This window comes from Balaenoptera acutorostrata, chromosome 13 (genome assembly GCF_949987535.1).
Source record: "Balaenoptera acutorostrata chromosome 13, mBalAcu1.1, whole genome shotgun sequence".
Classification (NCBI taxonomy): Eukaryota; Metazoa; Chordata; class Mammalia; order Artiodactyla; family Balaenopteridae; genus Balaenoptera; species Balaenoptera acutorostrata.
In genome coordinates this window covers 44,457,885-44,476,328 of record NC_080076.1, presented here as the reverse complement: position 1 = coordinate 44,476,328, position 18,444 = coordinate 44,457,885, and the positions used below count along the sequence as shown (strand labels likewise).

General features: G+C 35.5%; 1 protein-coding gene across 1 annotated transcript in view; it reads right to left on the bottom strand.

Moving 5' to 3' along the window:
- CCDC178 (coiled-coil domain containing 178) overlaps positions 1 to 18,444 on the bottom strand; it is a 388,062-nt gene that overhangs the window by 352,960 nt on the left and 16,658 nt on the right. Inside the window, exon 4 of the mRNA XM_057526196.1 lies at positions 2,565 to 2,587. Within this exon, the coding sequence (XP_057382179.1) occupies positions 2,565 to 2,587 (23 nt within the window). The remainder of the gene's footprint in view (positions 1 to 2,564; positions 2,588 to 18,444) is intronic.

The following is an 18,444-nucleotide window of genomic DNA, read 5'->3' as shown; positions in this document are numbered from 1 at the left end:
ATTATACTAATTTTTGTATTTATCTTTTTTAAATTTATTTATTTATTTATTTTTGCTGTGTTGGGTCTCCATTTCTGTGCGAGGGCTTTCTCCAGTTCCGGAGAGTGGGGGCCTTCTCCAGTTCCGGAGAGCGGGGGCCACTCTTCATCACGGTGTGCACGCCTCTCACTGTCACGGCCTCTCCCATTGCGGAGCACAGGCTCCGGGTGCGCAGGCTCAGTGGTTGTGGCTCATGGGCCTAGCCGCTCCGCGGCATGTGGGATCTTCCCAGCCCAGGGCTTGAACCCATGTCCCCTGCATTGGCAGGCAGACTCTTAACCACTGCACCACCAGGGAAGCCTGTATTTATCTTTATAGCTACCTTTACTTTTGGTGTTCTTTCATATGGCTGCAAGTTACTGTCTAGTGTCCTTTCACTTCTGCCTGAAGGGACTACCTATAGGATTTCTGATAGATCAGGTCTGATAATGTGTGGAGCCCCTCAGTTTTTCTTTATCTGGGAATATATTAATTTCTCCTTTATTTTTGAAGGACACTTTTGCAGGATTCAGAGTTTTTGTCTGACAAGTTGTTTTCTTCCAGCATTTTACATATGTCAATCCACTGCCTTCTGTCCTCCATAATTTCTGATGAGAAAATGACTTAAAATTTTATTGAAAATCCCTTGTACATGATGAGCAACTTCTCTCTTGCTGCTTTCAAGATACTACCTTCGTCCCAGGCTTTCAACAATTTTACTATGATATGTCTTAGTGTGGATCTCTGAGTTTAACCTGCTTGGAGTTCACTGAATTTAGTGGAAGTACAGATTCATTTCTTCCATCAAACTTGGGGAGCTTTTAACCAATGTTTCTTCAAATATTCTTTCACGGCCTTTTTCTCTCCCCTGTCACTCTTGGACTCCCATTATGCATATATTTGTATTCTTGATGGTGTCCCTTGGTCTACCAAGCTCTGTTCATTTTTCGTCATTGTTTTGTCTTTCTGTTTCTCAGCCTGAATAATCTCAATTGATCTATATTCAAATTCAGTGATTCTCTCTTCTGCCTGCTCAAATCTGTTGATGAACATCTCTAATTTTTCGTTTCAGTTATTGTATCTTTTAGCTCCAGAATGTCTTATTTGATTCTTTCTCATAATTTCTATTTCTTTATTGATATTCTGTATTTATTGAGACATTACTCTCCTGGTTTTGTTGGGTTTTTTTGTCCATAGTTTATTTTATCTCTTTGAGGATACTTAAGACAGTTGACTTAAAGTCTTTGTCCAATAAGCACAATGTCTAGGCTTCCTCAGAGCCAGTTTCCTTCATTTCTTTTTTCCCCTTGTTAATGGGGCAAATTTTCTTTTATTCTTTCCCTGCCTCATAATTTCTGTAAAAATCTGGAAATTTTGAGTATTTTAATGTGATATGGATATAAAATTACCCTCCCTCTACTGGGTTTATTTTTGCTGTTTGTGGTGGGTTTTTATTTGCTTAGTGATTCTTCTAAACACTTATTGTAATATCTGTATTCTTTTTCATTTGTGGCCATTGAAGTGTTTCATTAGCTTACTGGTGAACTTGAGTTTTGTCCAAGTTACCTTAAATACCTGCGGCCCAAAAAAAAAAGGAAAAAAGGAAACATATACACTCCCAATCTTAGCAGACTGGCTCCGAGTTGGAGTACTCCTTTAATGTTTATCCAGGCTGTTTACAACTCTGCCTCTACCTTCAATTCTTACCTGTGCAGATACTAAAGGCTAGCCAGAGGTAAAAGACTAAGTTTTCTTGGTCCTTCCTGAGCATATGTCCAACACTGTTCACATGTGTGCACTTTACAATTCTGTAGTATATATGAGAACATTGAAAAACCCTATTCCCCCATGTATCTCTTTTCCCAAATTCTTTATTCCCAGGCATTTTGATCTTTTTAATGCTTGTCCTGACTAATCCACAGCCTCAGACATTGGTGGCAAATATATGACTTTAAATACTTTCAGCAAACACTGCCTGGAAGTGGTTCCAGCTCTGTGATTGCTCTTAGTCAGGAAAAAACAAAGACAATCCTTTGTGCTGGTCCTTCAGGGAGTCATCAGACTTAGCAAAACACTGAACCATAATTCTTTAAGAATAAGGTCCATACTGTTCCTTCTGGCACTAGCAATCTGCACCACAAGTCAGGCTATTTGCTTCATGGCCACCACTGATCTGAGGGCTGGAGGATGGCAAGTGGGCAATTTAGCCACAGTCCTTCCTTCCTTCATGCAATGCAGTACCTCTTTCTTCCTTAACTTTTTCCCTTGTTGTTGTTAAGTTTTGGACTAGATTCCGCATTTCTGCAGAAGTTGATTCTCATCAAGTTTTGCCAACTTTACAGTTGTTTTTGTGGTAGGACACAACCCTGGAAATCCCTATTCTGCCATTTCCAGAGACATCCTAATTCTTATATTTTTAAAAATAAATTTTAATATCTAGTATAAAAATTCTGCTTTCAATTTCCCTTTTCTTTTCAAATAAACTCATCTACAGCAGATTAATCATCAAAATTTGAACATAAAAAAGAAGCATGAAAGGTTCTTACCATTCTTCCAAAGACGTTTCAAACTGTCAAAATAAAAGATCTCAATAAAAAATCAAATTTTTAACATCTTAAAAACAATAGCACAGCAGGTTCTTATTAGTTATCCATTTTATACATATTAGTGTATATATATCAGTCCCAATCTCCCAATTCATCATACCACCACCTCCCAACTAATAACCTGCTGTATAAAAAAATAAATAAAATAAAATTCAAAAAAAAGACAATAGTAAATTTAACTCACACCTAAACTCACTGACAAAATTACAAATACTCTTCTTCACATTCCCCATTATATTTCTGTCAACTTATACTCTGTTGTTTCCACAACAGCTATATACTTATCCTAGCTAGTCCTTTTATTATTACTCGCACCTAATTGTTCTCATCTTTTATCTGTTTCTAAATTTTACCTTTACATCAAGGGTCACTTCAAATGCCATTTATTCCTAAAAGACTTTCCACACAATCATAAGTGCATGATATTTAATATATTACCAAAAAGTGGAAAATACATAATTACATGTAAGTTCACAAATATTTAGTTTTTCAGAGTAATATCCCTCTTCTGGACTATAAACTCCTTGATAGGAGTCATGTTCTACAGATATATTCTAACACTACCTTGGGCTCTAAGGGGCACAAATTAACAAAAACACAAGGAATATACAGTCAGAATGTTGTGCGTTTCATAGACAATCTCTAATTCAAGAATTTAAATTGAAGATACATGATTACTTTTCCCCAATTCCTATATTATACCAAAATTTCTGGGAAAAAATATATAGGTATGTCAATAAAATCATTGGAACATATATTTGAGAAGAATTCCCCGAAACAGAGTAATCAGATGAGACTGATAATGAAAAGAGAGCAAAGAAAAGTATAACTCAAAAGAGACAAGTGGAAACCATTTCAGGGGAGGTAAAAGTTCTGTGTGGAACTCACGAGAAATTCCCAGTATGTGAGAATAACCAGGTGATAGGCAAAGTACGAAATTAAAGGGCTGCCTGTGATGAGATGGGCCAGTCCAGTCTTACTGCTTTCTATCCCAAGAATCCAGAATACATGGCTGAGAAGTTACCTTCTAGTCATTGCCATGAGAAAAATTCTCTAACCACATTGGAGATCTGCCTAAGAGGGAGAGGCTATCTAAGAACAGAAGTTATGGTTCTAGAGAGAAACAAAACAGGGCCTACATAACTAGCAGAATCTTACATAGACCCAAACAGGTGAGTGGGGAAAAATAAAAGCACATTTATCAATGAGGGAAAAGATTCTAAGGGGCTACAAACTCAAAAGTAAGCTTATTAAGGCAAAAGAAAAGGCCCACAACTTCCTTGCCTAAGCATATTACCTCCTATTTACAAAGAGCTTGAGTAAAAATTTTATACACGGGATAAAACCCTCGATGTAAGCAGACCCTGACAGCTTCTAAAAAGCAAACAAATAATAACTGCAACAAAAAACAACAAAAACTTATGCTAGCAACCAGTAATCAGTCTGGTCCACTATTTATAGATACAAGGACAAAAAAGAATATCCAAATATTTGAGGAGAGATTATAGCATGAAAAATAAGAAAATTTATACTGAATGTAATAATAAATTCCAGGCATATATATCTTTTCTCCACAATACTAAAAAAGAGAAAAATGAAATTTAGCATGAGTGTCATCCAAATATAAAATAGGCTAAAGTAAGTAATCATTTTATTACCCATATATATGAGAGTTTAGTTTATTATAAAATTTCCATTTCAAATTAAAATGGAGATGGACAATCAATGAATAATATTAGGATAATTCAAATAACTAAGAATAAAGTATCACATCTGCCTCATGCAATAAAAAAAATAAACTTCAGATGGTTAAAGAAACTTAATGTAAAAAAAAGTATTAGAAATAATTAAAAATCTTAATAATCTTAATATAAGGAAGAATTTTTTAAACATTACAAACATCCCAGAATTTGTCAGATAACAGATTGGTCTACACACTAATATCTCTATGAAAAAGCTACCATAAATAAGTTAAAAGAATTGTACAAGCAGAATAACAATTTACAACTAACACAAAAGAGATATCTATCAATATTTCTATAAATATGTAAGAAATAACAATACAAGAAAAAAATTGGGAAAACTACATGAACAGCAATTAACAGAAAATTAATGCAAATGGGCAGAAAGGATAAGATGTTCTACTTATATGTGACAATTGATCTATCCATATATTTATCTGTATCTATATACACAGTTATATACTCACAGATATACATTAAATGAATACTATATATACAAATATGTTACAAAACCAGTATTTTAGCATGAAAATTTTGTCAATTTGCCCATTTTCCCCATTACCTCCTACTCAGTTCTCTCTTCTAAACAGATTTTGGTATTTGCTATACTGCCGGAATTTTCTTGGGCCAATAGTATGAGACTCAAAGGAATCTTAAAAAAAACCCTGGAGAGACTAAATTCACCTGCATAATAAAAAACCGATGAATGTAATTGTTTGAAATCCCAATGGGTGTTTGCATGTAACATAACAAGCTTATTCTAAAATTTGTATGTACCAAGAATAGTCAAAGTTTAAAAAAGGAAAAAAAGAGGGAACTACCATATCAAGTATCAAAACATATTATAAAGCATGTAAATTAGTAAAATGAGGTATTATCATAGAGAGATAAAATTAACCAGTGGAACAAAGAAGCCAGAAATAAATATACTCATATATAAAAACTTGATATATGATTGATGTGATATAGCTGATTTCTAAGAAATGACTGGATTTTGCAATAAAATTGATGTTGATAAAAATAATTTTCCATATTTTTACAAATGAAAATACCTACCTTTTCCATTCTCTCACACACAAAATAAATTCACATTGTTAAACAATTAAATCTCAAGTAAAAAACTTCAAAATTTTAAAATAAAGGAAAAATTTTGTATGAAATAGTGAAAAGATTTCTTAAACAAGTTCCAAAACACTTAAAATAAAGGGAAAATGATAAATTTAAGTACATTAAAATTAAGAACTTTTTTTTAAAAAAAGATAACATAAAAAGACAAGTCAAATGAGAATATGTTTAAAACCTACACAACAAACTAAAGATAATCATTTATTCCTACAAGTCAACAAGAAATTACAAATAAACCAGAAAGAAAATGGCAAATGATAAACAGGCAGAGAAGAGAATGAACATTTGATGAGTATATTAATAGATGTTAAACTAATTAATAATTGGGAAAAAATGACATCACTTGATTATGGAAACTCAAGAGTCCTACACAGTGCAGATACCTGTAATCAGGCTAATTTATGTTATACTAGTTCTAAGAAGTCATTTGAAGCTGAAGTATCACAAGAAAGGAAATTGGTTAAGAGACATTTTAATGTACTGTGACATAATTGTCCCAAATTTTAAAGTGAATAATGCTTAACTGAGTAATGCTTAATTAATATTCTGTTTGATCCTCTTTATAGCACATTTTCTATGACATAGAAAATGATGTATTTTATAATGATAAAAACATGCTACCTAAATTTTTAGAAATAGAGTTATATTTGGTACGGAGAAATATTTTAAGATGAAAAACTTACCCTCGCAACTTTTTTTTAAAGATTTTTTTTTATATAGTCCATTTTTTGAAGTCTTTATTGAATTTGTTACAATAGTGCTTCTGTTCTATGTTTTGGTTTTTTGGCCATGAAGCATGTGGGATCTTAGCTCACCGACCAGGGATTGAACCCACACTCCCTGCATTGGAAGGGAGTCTTAACCACTGGATCACAGGGAAGTCCTGACCCTCACAACATTTTTGTAGAGGTAAGTGATAAAGCAATAAAGAAAAATTATTTTAATCGGTTTTTGATCTGATGGTAGAAGGCAAAATTTCAGGTACCTAGTAATCAAATTATCAGGATACTTAAATGGTTCACATAGGGAAGGCCTACAGTACCAGAGGAAAATTTGAGTTTTCCATGTATAGCTTCCTATCTGAAATATTTAGACAAGTCTTAGAAATCTCTCAAAGTCACTTTAAATTATTTTTAACAAAATTTCTGTAATTATTAAGCTTAGAATATTACTTATTATGATAAATATCTGAGATATTTAGAAATATTGATTACGACTTAAAATCAATTTTATCCAACTAACCACAAAATCCTATGCATTTCCTATTTCTGTCTCTTTAAAACAGCAAAGAGAAACAAAAGGGGGGGACTAAAAATGTCAAATTGGACATACTTTAAATATGTATGATATTAAGAATCATCAAATTATGGTTGAAATAAAATACTTTATTTACTTATAGCTCTAAAACACACTGCCTACAAACTCCTGCTTGATACATGTAACATTCTGACCCTGATTTTTTAACTCCATATTTTTATTGGAAATTATTACCAAATATTTTGAATATTTAAATGCTATTTAAGTTCTTGAGACAAAGAAAGTATTCATAAAACCTTCTAAATATTTTCTACTCGAAAAAATTAACTTCATGTTGGGAATCTCCCTCTTACTGTAAAATATTTGTAGATGTGAGTACTAACGCTGAATACTATCCCCACAACTGTGACCTACTTTCATCTGAAAAAAATACTGATAACTTTGAACTCACAGTCAATAGGGGGTTTCCTATAACTACCCTATTCAAAAGTCCAAATCATCTTGAAAGCATAGGCAATATTTATCAAACAACATACCAAAATTTTTTTTTAAACTTAAGAACAAGTACATCCTTCCCATGCATTTAAAAACATGTGCAAAACCTGACATAATTTTTAAAAAATCATTCCTGAATCCATTCATTCAGAAGTATTTAATGCCTATAATGTGCCAGGTTTTAGTAGGTACTATGGTTAGTGGTGAATTATAAATAGACTTTAACTTCCCAGATCTTACAATCACATAGGACAGAGATATAAAGAAACAAATAAAATACACTGTGCTAATTTGGTCAGTAAAATGTCATATGAGATTCAAGGGAAGATAGCTATCCAAAGCTTTGGAGGGCAAAGGTAGTTTGTGGGAAAAAATGAGGGTTAAACAGAGATAAGAGAAGATGCATGGGTTAAGGTCCAGGGTTAAGAGAGTTAATCAAAGCTAAAACAGAGTATATGAAGGGACATGAAGCTTAAGAATAAATATTATTTTATAAATGACTTTTATGTCATGCCAAGGAATATGAAATAACCACTGTGACATGAGACATTCAGAGGAGGGTTTTAGGCAGATTACTGGCAACAATACATTTAGAAAAGAGAAGGCATATGGCCTATTATATGGAAGAAGGAAAGGAGGAAGAAATGACTAAAGCAGAGGTACCAGTGAAGGGCTCTTACAGTAACACTGGCAAAAATGAGAATGGCCTGAATGAAAATCCTACAGTATGGATGGGAAGAACTGTCTGCATCTGAGACACATTCTAGAGGTGGAATCAAAACAAATTAGTAGGAGATTGGTTCAACATGGCGGAGTAGAAGAACGTGCGCTCACTCCCTCTTGCGAGAACACTGGAATCACAACTAACTGCTGAACAATCATTGACAGCAAGACACTGGAACTCACCAAAAAAGATACCCCACATCCAAAGACAAAGGAGAAGCCACAATGAGACGGTAGGAGGGGCACAATCACAATAAAATCAAAGCCCATAACCAGTGGGTGGGTGTCTCACAAACTGGAGAACAATTATACCACAAAAGTCCACCCACTGGAGTGAAGGTTCTGAGCCCCACATCAGGCTTCCCAACCTGGGGGTCCGGCAACGGGAGGAGGAATTCCCAGAGAATCAGACTTTGAAGCCTAAAGGGATTTGATTGCAAGAATTCGACAGGACCGGGGAAACAGAGACTCCACTCTTGGAAGGCACACACAAAGTAGTGTGCACATCAGGACCCAGGGGGAAGGAGCAGTGACCCTATAGGAGACTGAACCAGACCTACCTGCTAGTGTTGGAGGGTCTCCTGCAGAAGTGGGGGGCACCTGTGGCTCAGAGCAGGGACAAGTACACTGGCAGCAGAAGTTCTGGGAAATACTGCTTGGCATGAGCCCTCCCAGAGTCCACCATTAGCCCCACCAAAGAGCCCGGTAGGCTCCAGTGCTGGGTTGGCTCAGGCCAAACAACCAGCAGGGAGGGATCTCAGCCCCACCCATCAGCAGACAAGCAGATTAAAGTTTTACTGAGCTCTGCCCACCAGAGCAACACTCAGCTCTACCCACCACCAGTCGCTCCCATCAGGAAGCTTGCACAAGCCTCTTAGATAGCCTCATCCACCAGAGGGCAGAGAGCAGAAGCAAGAAGAACTACAATCCTGCAGCCTGTGGAAAAAAAACCACATTCACAGAAAGACAGACAAAATGAAAAGGTAGAGGACTAAGTACCAGATGAAGGAACAAGATAAAACACCAACTAAATGAAGTGGAGATAGGCAGCCTTCCAGAAAAAGAATTCAGAATAATTATAGTGAAGATGATCCAGGGCCTCGGAAAAAGAATGGAGGCAAAGATCGAGAAGCTGCAAGAAATGTTTAACAAAGACCTAGAAGAATTACAGAACAAACACCTAGACGAATTAAAGAACAAACAGAGATGAACAATACAATAACTGAAATGAAAAATACACTAGAAGGAATCAATAGCAGAATAACTGAGGCAGAAGAACAGGTAAGTAACCTGGAAGACAAAATGGTGGAATTCACTGCCACGGAACAGAATAAAGAAAAAAGAATGAAAAGAAATGAAGACAGCATAAGAGACCTCTGGGACAACATTAAACACACCAACATTCTCATTATAGGGGTCCCAGAAGGAGAAGAGAGAGAGAAAGGACCCAAGAAAACATTTGAAGAGACTATAGTTGAAAATTTCCCTAACATGGGAAAGGAAATAGCCACCCAAGTCCAGGAGCGCAGAGAGTCCCATACAGAATAAACCCAAGGAGAAACACGCCGAGACACATAGTAATCAAAGTGGCAAAAATTAAAGACAAAGAAAAATTATTGAAAGCAGCAAGGGAAAAATGACAAATAACATACAAGGGAACTCCCATAAGGTTAACAGCTGATTTCTCAGCAGAAAGTCTATTAGCCAGAAGGGAGTGGCATGATATATTTAAAGTGATGAAAGGGAAGAACCTACAACCAAGGTTACTCTACCCGGCAAGGATCTCATTCAGATTTAACACAGAAATCAAAAGCTTTACAGACAAGCAAAAGCTAAGAGAATTCAGCACCACCAAACCAGCTCTACAACAAATGCTGAAGGAACTTCTCTAAGTGGGAAACACAAGAGAAGAAAAGGACCTACAAAAAACAAACCCCAAACAATTAAGAAATTGGTAATAGGAACATACATATCGATAATTACCTTAAATGGGAATGGATTAAATGCTCCAACCAAAAGACACAGGCTTGCTGAATGGATACAAAAACAAGACCCATATATATGCTGTCTACAAGAGAGCCACTTCAAACCTAGGGACACATACAGACTGCAAAAGAGAGGATGGAAAAAGATATTCCATGCAAATGGACATCAAAAGAAAGCTGGAGCAGCAATACTAGTATCAGATAAAACAGACTTTAAAATAAAGAATGGTACAGGAGACAAGGAAGGACACTACATAATGATCAAGGGATCAATCCAAGAAGAAGATGTAACAATTATAAATATATATGCACCCAACATAGGAGCACCTCAATACATAAGGCAAATGCTAACAGCTGTAGAAGAGGAAATTGACAGTAACACAATAATAGTGGGGGACTTTAACACCTCACTTACACCAATGGACAGATCATCCAGACTTAAAATTAATAAGGAAACAGAAGGTTTAAATGACACAATAGACCAGATAGATTTAATTGATATTTATAGGAAATTCCATCTGAAAACAGCAGATTACACTTTCTTCTCAAGTGCACATGGAACATTCTCCAGGATAGATCTCATATTAGGTCACAAATCAAGCCTCGGTAAATTGAAGACAACTGAAATCATATCAAGCATCTTTTCCAACAACAATGCTATGAGATTGGAAATAAATTACAAGGGGAAAAAAACGTAAAAAACACAAACACATGGAGGCTAAACAATACATTGGTAAATAACCAAGAGATCACTGAAGAATTCAAAGAGGAAATCTAAAAATACCTAGAGACAAATGACAATGAAAACACAACGACCCAAAACCTATGGGATGCAGCAAAAGCAGTTCTAAGAGTGAAGTTTATAGCAATACAATCCTACCTCAAGAGTCAAAAAAAATCTCAAATAAACAATCTAACCTTACATTGAAAAGAACTAGAGAAAGAAGAACAAACAAAAGCCAAAGTTAGTAGAAGGAAAGAAATCATAAAGATCAGAGCAGAAATAAATGAAAGAGAAACAAAGAAAACAGTAGCAAAGATAAATAAAGTGAAAAGCTGGTTCTTTGGGAAGATAAACAAAATTGATAAACCATTAGCCAGACTCATCAAGAAAAAGAGGGAGAGAAATCAAATCAATAAAATTAGAAATGAAAAAGAAGTTCCAACGGACACCGCAGAAAAACACAGCATCATAAGAGACTACTACAAGCAACTCTATGCCAATAAAATGGACAACCTGGAAGAAATGGACACATTCTTAGAAAGGTATCACCTTCCAAGACTGAACCAGGAAGAACTAGAAAATATGAACAGACCAATCACAAGTAATGAAATTGAAACTGTAATTAAAAATCTTCCAACGAACAAAAGTCCAGGACCAGATGGCTTCACAGGTGAATTCTATCAAACATTTAGAGAAGAGCTAACACCCATCCTTCTCAAACCCTTCCAAAAAACTGCAGAGGAATGAACACTCCCTAACTCATTCTATGAGGCCACCATCACCCTGATACCAAAACCAGACAAAGATACTACAAAAAAAGAAAATTACAGACCAATATCACTGATGAATATAGATGCAAAAATCCTCAACCAAATACTAGCAAACAGAATCCAACAACACATTAAAACGATCATACACCACGATCAAGTGGGATTTATCCCAGGGATGCAAGGATTCTTCAGTATACGCAAATCAATCAATGTGATACACCATATTAACAAATTGAAGAAGAAAACCCATATGATCATCTCAATAGATGCAGAAAAAGCTTTTGACAAAATTCAACACCAATTTATGATAAAAACTCTCCAGAAAGTGGGCATAGAGGGAAACTACCTCAACATAATAAAGTCCATATACGACAAACCCACAGCAAACATCATTCTCAATGGTGAAATACTGAAAGCATTTCCTCTAAGATCAGGAACAAGACAAGGATGTCCACTCTCACCACTATTATTCAACATAGTTTTGGAAGTCCCAGCCACGGGAATCAGAGAAGAAAAAGAAATAAAAGGAATACCAATTGGAAAAGAAGAAGTAAAACTGTCACTGTTTGCAGATGACATGATACTATACATAGAGAAACCTAAAAATGCCACCAGAAAACTACTAAAGCTAATCAATGAATTTGGTAAAGTTGCAGGACACAAAATTAATGCACAGAAATCTCTTGCAGTCCTATACACTAACAATGAAAAATCAGAAAGAGAAATTAAGGAAACAATCCCATTCACCACTGCAAAAAAAAGAATAAAATACGTAGGAATAAACCTACCTAAGGAGGTAAAAGACCTGTACTCAGAAAACTATAAAACACTGATGAAAGAAATCAAAGATGACACCAACAGATGGAGAGATATACCATGTTTTGGATTGGAAGAATCAATATTGTGAAACTGACTATACTATCCAAAACAATCTACATATTCAGCTCAATCCCTATCAAATTATCCATGGCATTTTTTACAGAACTAGAACAAAAAAATCTTAAAATTTGTATGGACACACAAAAGACCCCGAATAGCCAAAGCAATGTTGAGGGAAAAAAATGGAGCTGGAGGAATCAGACTCCCAGATTTCAGACTATAATACAAAGCTACAATAATCAAGACAATATGGTACCGGCACAAAAACAGAAATATAGATCAACGGAACAGAACAGAAAGCCCAGATATAAACCCATGGACCTATAGTCAACTAATCTATGACAAAGGAGGCAAGGATATACAGTGGAGAAAAGACAGCCTCTTCAATAAGTGCTGCTGGGAAAACTGGGCAGCTACATATAAAAGAATGAAATTAGAACACTTCCTAACACCATACACAAAAATAAACTCAAAATGGATTAAAGACCTAAATGTAAGACGGGACACTATAAAACTCTTAGGGGAAAACATAGGAAGAACACTCTTTGACATAAATCACAGAAAGATCTTTTTTGACCCACCTTCCTCTAGTAAAGACTAGAGTAATGGAAATAAAAACAAAGATAAACAAATGGGACCTAATGAAACTTAAAAGCTTTTGCACTGCAAAGGAAACCATAAACAAGACGAAAAGACAACCCTACGAATGGGAGAAAATATTCGCAAATGAATCAACGCACAAAGGATTAATCTCCAAAATATATAAACAGTTCATGCAGCTCAATATTTTTTTTCAAAAGCATATAATATTTACTCTTTATAGATCAACATGTTACATGTTCTTTTCTGTTCTTCTTTACAAACCTAAGAATGTTAACACCATTCTAAGTTTATTGGTATTACAAATACAGGCTTTGGGCTGAAGTTGGCCCATGGGCTGTAATTGGTTGATTCTTACTACAAAACATTCTCCATGCAGCTCAACATTAAAAAAAACATACAACCAATCAAAAAATGGGCAGAAGACCTAAATAGACATTTCTCCAAAGAAGACATTCAGATGGCCAAGAGGCACATGAAAAGCTGCTCAACAGCACTAATTATTAGAGAAATGCAAATCAAAACTACAGTGAGGTATCACCTCACACCACTTAGAATGGGCATCATCAGAAAATCTACAAACAACAAATGCTGGAGAGGGTGTGGAGAAAAGGGAACCCTCCTGCACTGTTGGTGAGAATGTAAACTGATACAGCCATTATGGAGAACAGTATGAAAGCTCCTTAAAAAACTAAAAATAGAACTACCATATGACCCAGGAATCCCACTACGGGGCATATACCCAGAGAAAACCATAATTCAAAAAGACACATGCACCCCAATGTTCACTGCAGTACTATTTACAATAGCTAGATCATGGAAGCAACCTAAGTGCCCGTCGACAAACGAATGGATAAAGAAGATGTGGTACATATATACAATGGAATATTACTTAGCCATAAAAAGGAACAAAACTGGGTCCTTTGTAGAGACGTGGATGGACCTAGAGTCTGTCATACAGAGTGAAGTAAGTCAGAAAGAGAAAAACAAATATCATATATTCATGTATATATGTGGAATCTAGAAAAATGGTACAGATGAACCGGTTTGCAAGGTAGAAATAGAGACACAGATGTAGAGAACAAACGTATGGACACGAAGGAGGGGAGAGCGGGGCGGATGGTGGTGGTGGTGTGATAAATTGGGAGATTGCTATTGACATATATATACTAATATGTATAAAATAGATAACTAATAAGAGCCTGCTGTATAAAAAATTAAATTAAATTAAAAAAACCCAAAAAATTAGTAATTGTATATAAAGGAAAAGTGAACAGTCATTATACTTAATCAACTTTCTGGCTTAGGTTACTGGGTGAATAATGTTCCTTTAATTGCACCTGGGAACACAGAAGAAAGAAATAACTAGTTTCGTATGTTTTGAATTTGAGGTGATTCAAAGATATATATAAAAAGATGTTCAGTAGGCATTGGGTATACAGGTCTTATAAAAAAAGTGAAATCTGAGCTGGGAATCTCAAGTTGGTATAAGCATACAGTACATAAATAACATAAATTCAAATGGTATTACCCAAAGGGAGAGTAAAATGAGAAGAGGACATGTCTGGGGAGCACCAATATTTCCAATATGGTCAGAGGAAAAATGATCTGCCATAAAGACTGGAAGGAATATCTACCAAAGTAGGAATAAAGCCTGTTAGAGTCAAGTTAGCAAAAGACACTAAAAAAAAATAGAAATGGGATTTTTCCAGAAGGAGAAAGTGGTCAACAGTTTCATCTTCAACACCACACAGAATAAAATTTTCCATTTTACTCAGTTTAATGTGGTGTATACGCACATGTGCCTGTATATTTCAGTGTCGTATTCAACAATGCATAATTTATTGCTGCATAATAAGCCACTCTTAAACTTAGTGGCTATAAATATTCCCCGTTTTATTTGCTCATAATTTTGTGAGTTACCATGTAAGATGGGCTCAGCTGTGTGGTTTTTTTGGTCACTAATGTGACCTCAAACTAATGCAGTCATCTGGCAGCTTGACTAGGATAGATAGTTCAAAACAACTTCACTCACAAGTCTGATGGTTTGTGCTTGCTGTGGGTTGGGTCTGTCTCTCTACCTGGTCATTCATCCTCAAAGAGGTTAGATTAGGCTTCTTTACCTGGGGAACTTACAGCAGCAAGAGAGTGAAAGCAGAAGCTTCAAGGCTTCTTGACACTTTGCTTAGCAGTTATATGACATTTCTTCTGACATATTTGTTGTTCAAAACAAGTCACAAGTCCAGTCTATGTTTAAAGGTTGAGAGAATAGACTGTTAATGGAAGGAGGTATAAAGGAGGAGGGTAGTCATTTTTAATCCACCATTATCTTACCTTTGACTCCAAGGATATACATGTCTCCTATATGTAAAATGTATCAAAGATTTAAATATAAGTGCTAAAACCATAAAACTCAAAGAAGAAAACATAAAGGTAAATCTTCATGACCTGGGATTTGGCAATGAATTCTTAGATATGACAACAAAAGCATGAACAACAAAAGAAAAAAAAAGATAAACTGAACTTCGTCAAGATAAAAAACTTTTGTACATCAGGTAACGTGATCAAGAAAGTGAAAGACAACCTACATAACTGGAGAAAATGTTTGCAAATCATATATTTGATTAGGGTCTAGTAATCCAAAATATATAAAGAACTCTCACAACTCAAGAACAAAAATATTTGAGCTATGAAAAACAGTTTGGTTGTTCTCAATAAGTTAAACATACAACTACCATATGACAAAGTAATTTTACCCCTAGGTATATACCCAAAAGAATTGAAAACAGGTGCTCAAACAAATCCTTGTATATGAAGGTTCATTTCAGCCATATTTACAATAGACAAAAGGTAATAACACCCCAAATGTCCATTAACAGATGAACAGTTAAACAAATTGTCGTATATACATACAGTGGAATATTATTAAGCCATAAAAAAGGAAGTACTGATACATGGTGCAATGCAGATGGACCTGAAAATGTTATGCTAAGTAAGAGAAGCCAGACACAAAAGATCACATATTGTATGATTTCCTTTATACAAAAACTCCAGAAAAGGTAAATCCATAGAAATAGAAAGCAGATTGTGGTTGCCAGGCCAGAGTAGAGAGTTAAATGAGGATTAAATCTTTAATGTGTGTGAGGCTTTATTTTGCAGTGGTGAAAATGTCCTGGAACTAGATAGAAGTGGTGACAGCACAACTTTGCGAATGTACTAAGTGTTGCTAAGTTGTTCACTTTAAAATGGTTAATTTTATGTTACATGAATTTCATCTCAAATAAGCCTAAGAAAATTAAAATAAAGTATGAACTACAGTTAGTAATAATGTACAAATATTGGTTCATTAATTACAACGAATGTACTATACTACAAATATACTGCACTAATGTAAGATATTATGTAATGTAAGTATATATGAAATCTCTGTATCATCATCCCAATTTTTCTAGAAGTCTCAATCTGTTCTAAAATAAAGTTTATTTTAAAAAACCAGTGCGATTTAGGAGAATATAAAAAATTACCTAACTAAAAGAAATTATGTGAAAGAAAAAAAAAAGAATATGGCCACAGCTTTTAAGTTGTGGGGTTAAACCCAATGAGATTAATATGAAACCCTGAAGTTCTTAGGAGAATTGAAACATTTTGAACTAAAAAACAAGAGAGAGTTCAAAATACAAAAAAGCTTCTGAGCTTCCAGCTTATTATGGCAGTGTTATGGACTGAGCTGTCTGCCCCCAAAATTTGTATGTTGAAGCCTTAGTCTCCAATGTGACTGTATTAGCAGATAAAGTTAAATGATGTTATAAGGGTGGGGTCCTAATACAATAACACCTGTGTTCTTATAAGAAGGGGAAGAGACACCAGAGCTCTCTCTCTCAACATATGGGCACAGAGGAAAGGCCATGTGGGGACACAGTGAGAAGGAGGCTGCTTACAAACCAGGAAGAGATTCCCCACTAGAAACCAACCCTGATAGCACCTTGACCTTGGACTTCCAGCCTCTAGAAGAACTGTGAGAAAATAAATTTCTGTTGTTTAAGCCACCAGGTCTATGGTATTTTGTTATGGTAGCATGAGCAGACTAATACAGGAAAAAGTCTGAGATAGCTATTCAGGTCTATTATGAAAATCAAAGAGCAAAGAGCTCAGAGAGTAGATTAAAGAGACAAGGAGAACAACAAATTCAGAAACTATTCCCAGGAAGCAGAACTGAGTCCTAAATCAAGAAACATTCCTTGGTCCCAGATGTGGTAGACCTAACATCATGTGCTCTGATGAATTTCAAAATTTTATGCATTAGTGAAAGCTATGTGCCTTTCATTCCTCCCCTTATGGAAATGAGAATGTTTTTTGTGATGATTCTGTACCTGCTTCACCATTATATGCTAAGTATGCAGAAACAGTATTTAACTTCTCATTTTAATTCACATATTTCTGGGTCAAAAAGAAGCTGCACTTAAGAAATATTGCCTGCGTCAGATCTTTTGCAGTATGTGTGACCATGGACGTCTGCATGATACCATTATGGAATAAAACTTCTTGGGAGCTGGTGATTATAGTTTGCATTTGGATGGATGGTTCATCATGTTGCCAATGGACTAGCTAATAGATTGCTACATAAATAGTTTCCAAAGAATCATGTCTCCTGGCATCCATGTTTTCTCTAATACTCTACTGGATAAACAGGGGGACTGATTATAGGCTTTGCTTTGGCCAGTGGGACTTCAGCAAACATAACACAAGCAAAGCTTTATTAAGCACTTACCCATTGAGATTTGCCCTCTTAAAATACTCTCCCAACCACCAGGCATGTGAGCGAGGCCATCATTATCACTATTTCCAGTTGACTTAGCAGATATGTGCAGCCACATGATTGGCCCCAGGCAAGAACCAACAAAATTATCCAGCTGAGCCCAGAACAAATTGCTCAACGGTAACCAAATAAATGCTTGTTCTAGCCACAAAGTTTTAGAGTGTGTGTGTTTGTGTGTGTGTGTGCATGCACGCACGCTTGTAGCAATAGATAACACAAAAAACAGTGGTTATTTTTCTGAAGGTATTTTCATTAGAATGAGGACCAAATACAGATTGCAATGAATAAATGGGTAACTGGGAGGTGAGGGATCAGAGATACTAAATTTAGGCAACTCTTTTCAGATGTTACATGGAATGAGAAGAGAAAGTGAAAAGGGGATATATTTAAAGGGATGAAAAAATTTCTTGAAAACAGGAGAAACATCAATATTTTAAACGTTGACAGGAGTGAGTTAATAAAAAAGGAGATTTGGAACATAGGATGATTGGAACAACGCCTGATGGAACAAGATCCTTGCAAAGGCCGAAGACGGAACACAGGGTGAACGGAGAGCCATTTGGTGGGGGGGATGGATCTTCCATGGAAGGACAAAGGGAATTATGTTTGTGGAATTCAAGGACGTGCATAGGTGAGATAACAGGGGTTTGGGGCATTTCTGTTATTTTATCTCCTATTTTCTTTGGGAAGTAAGAGATGACTGA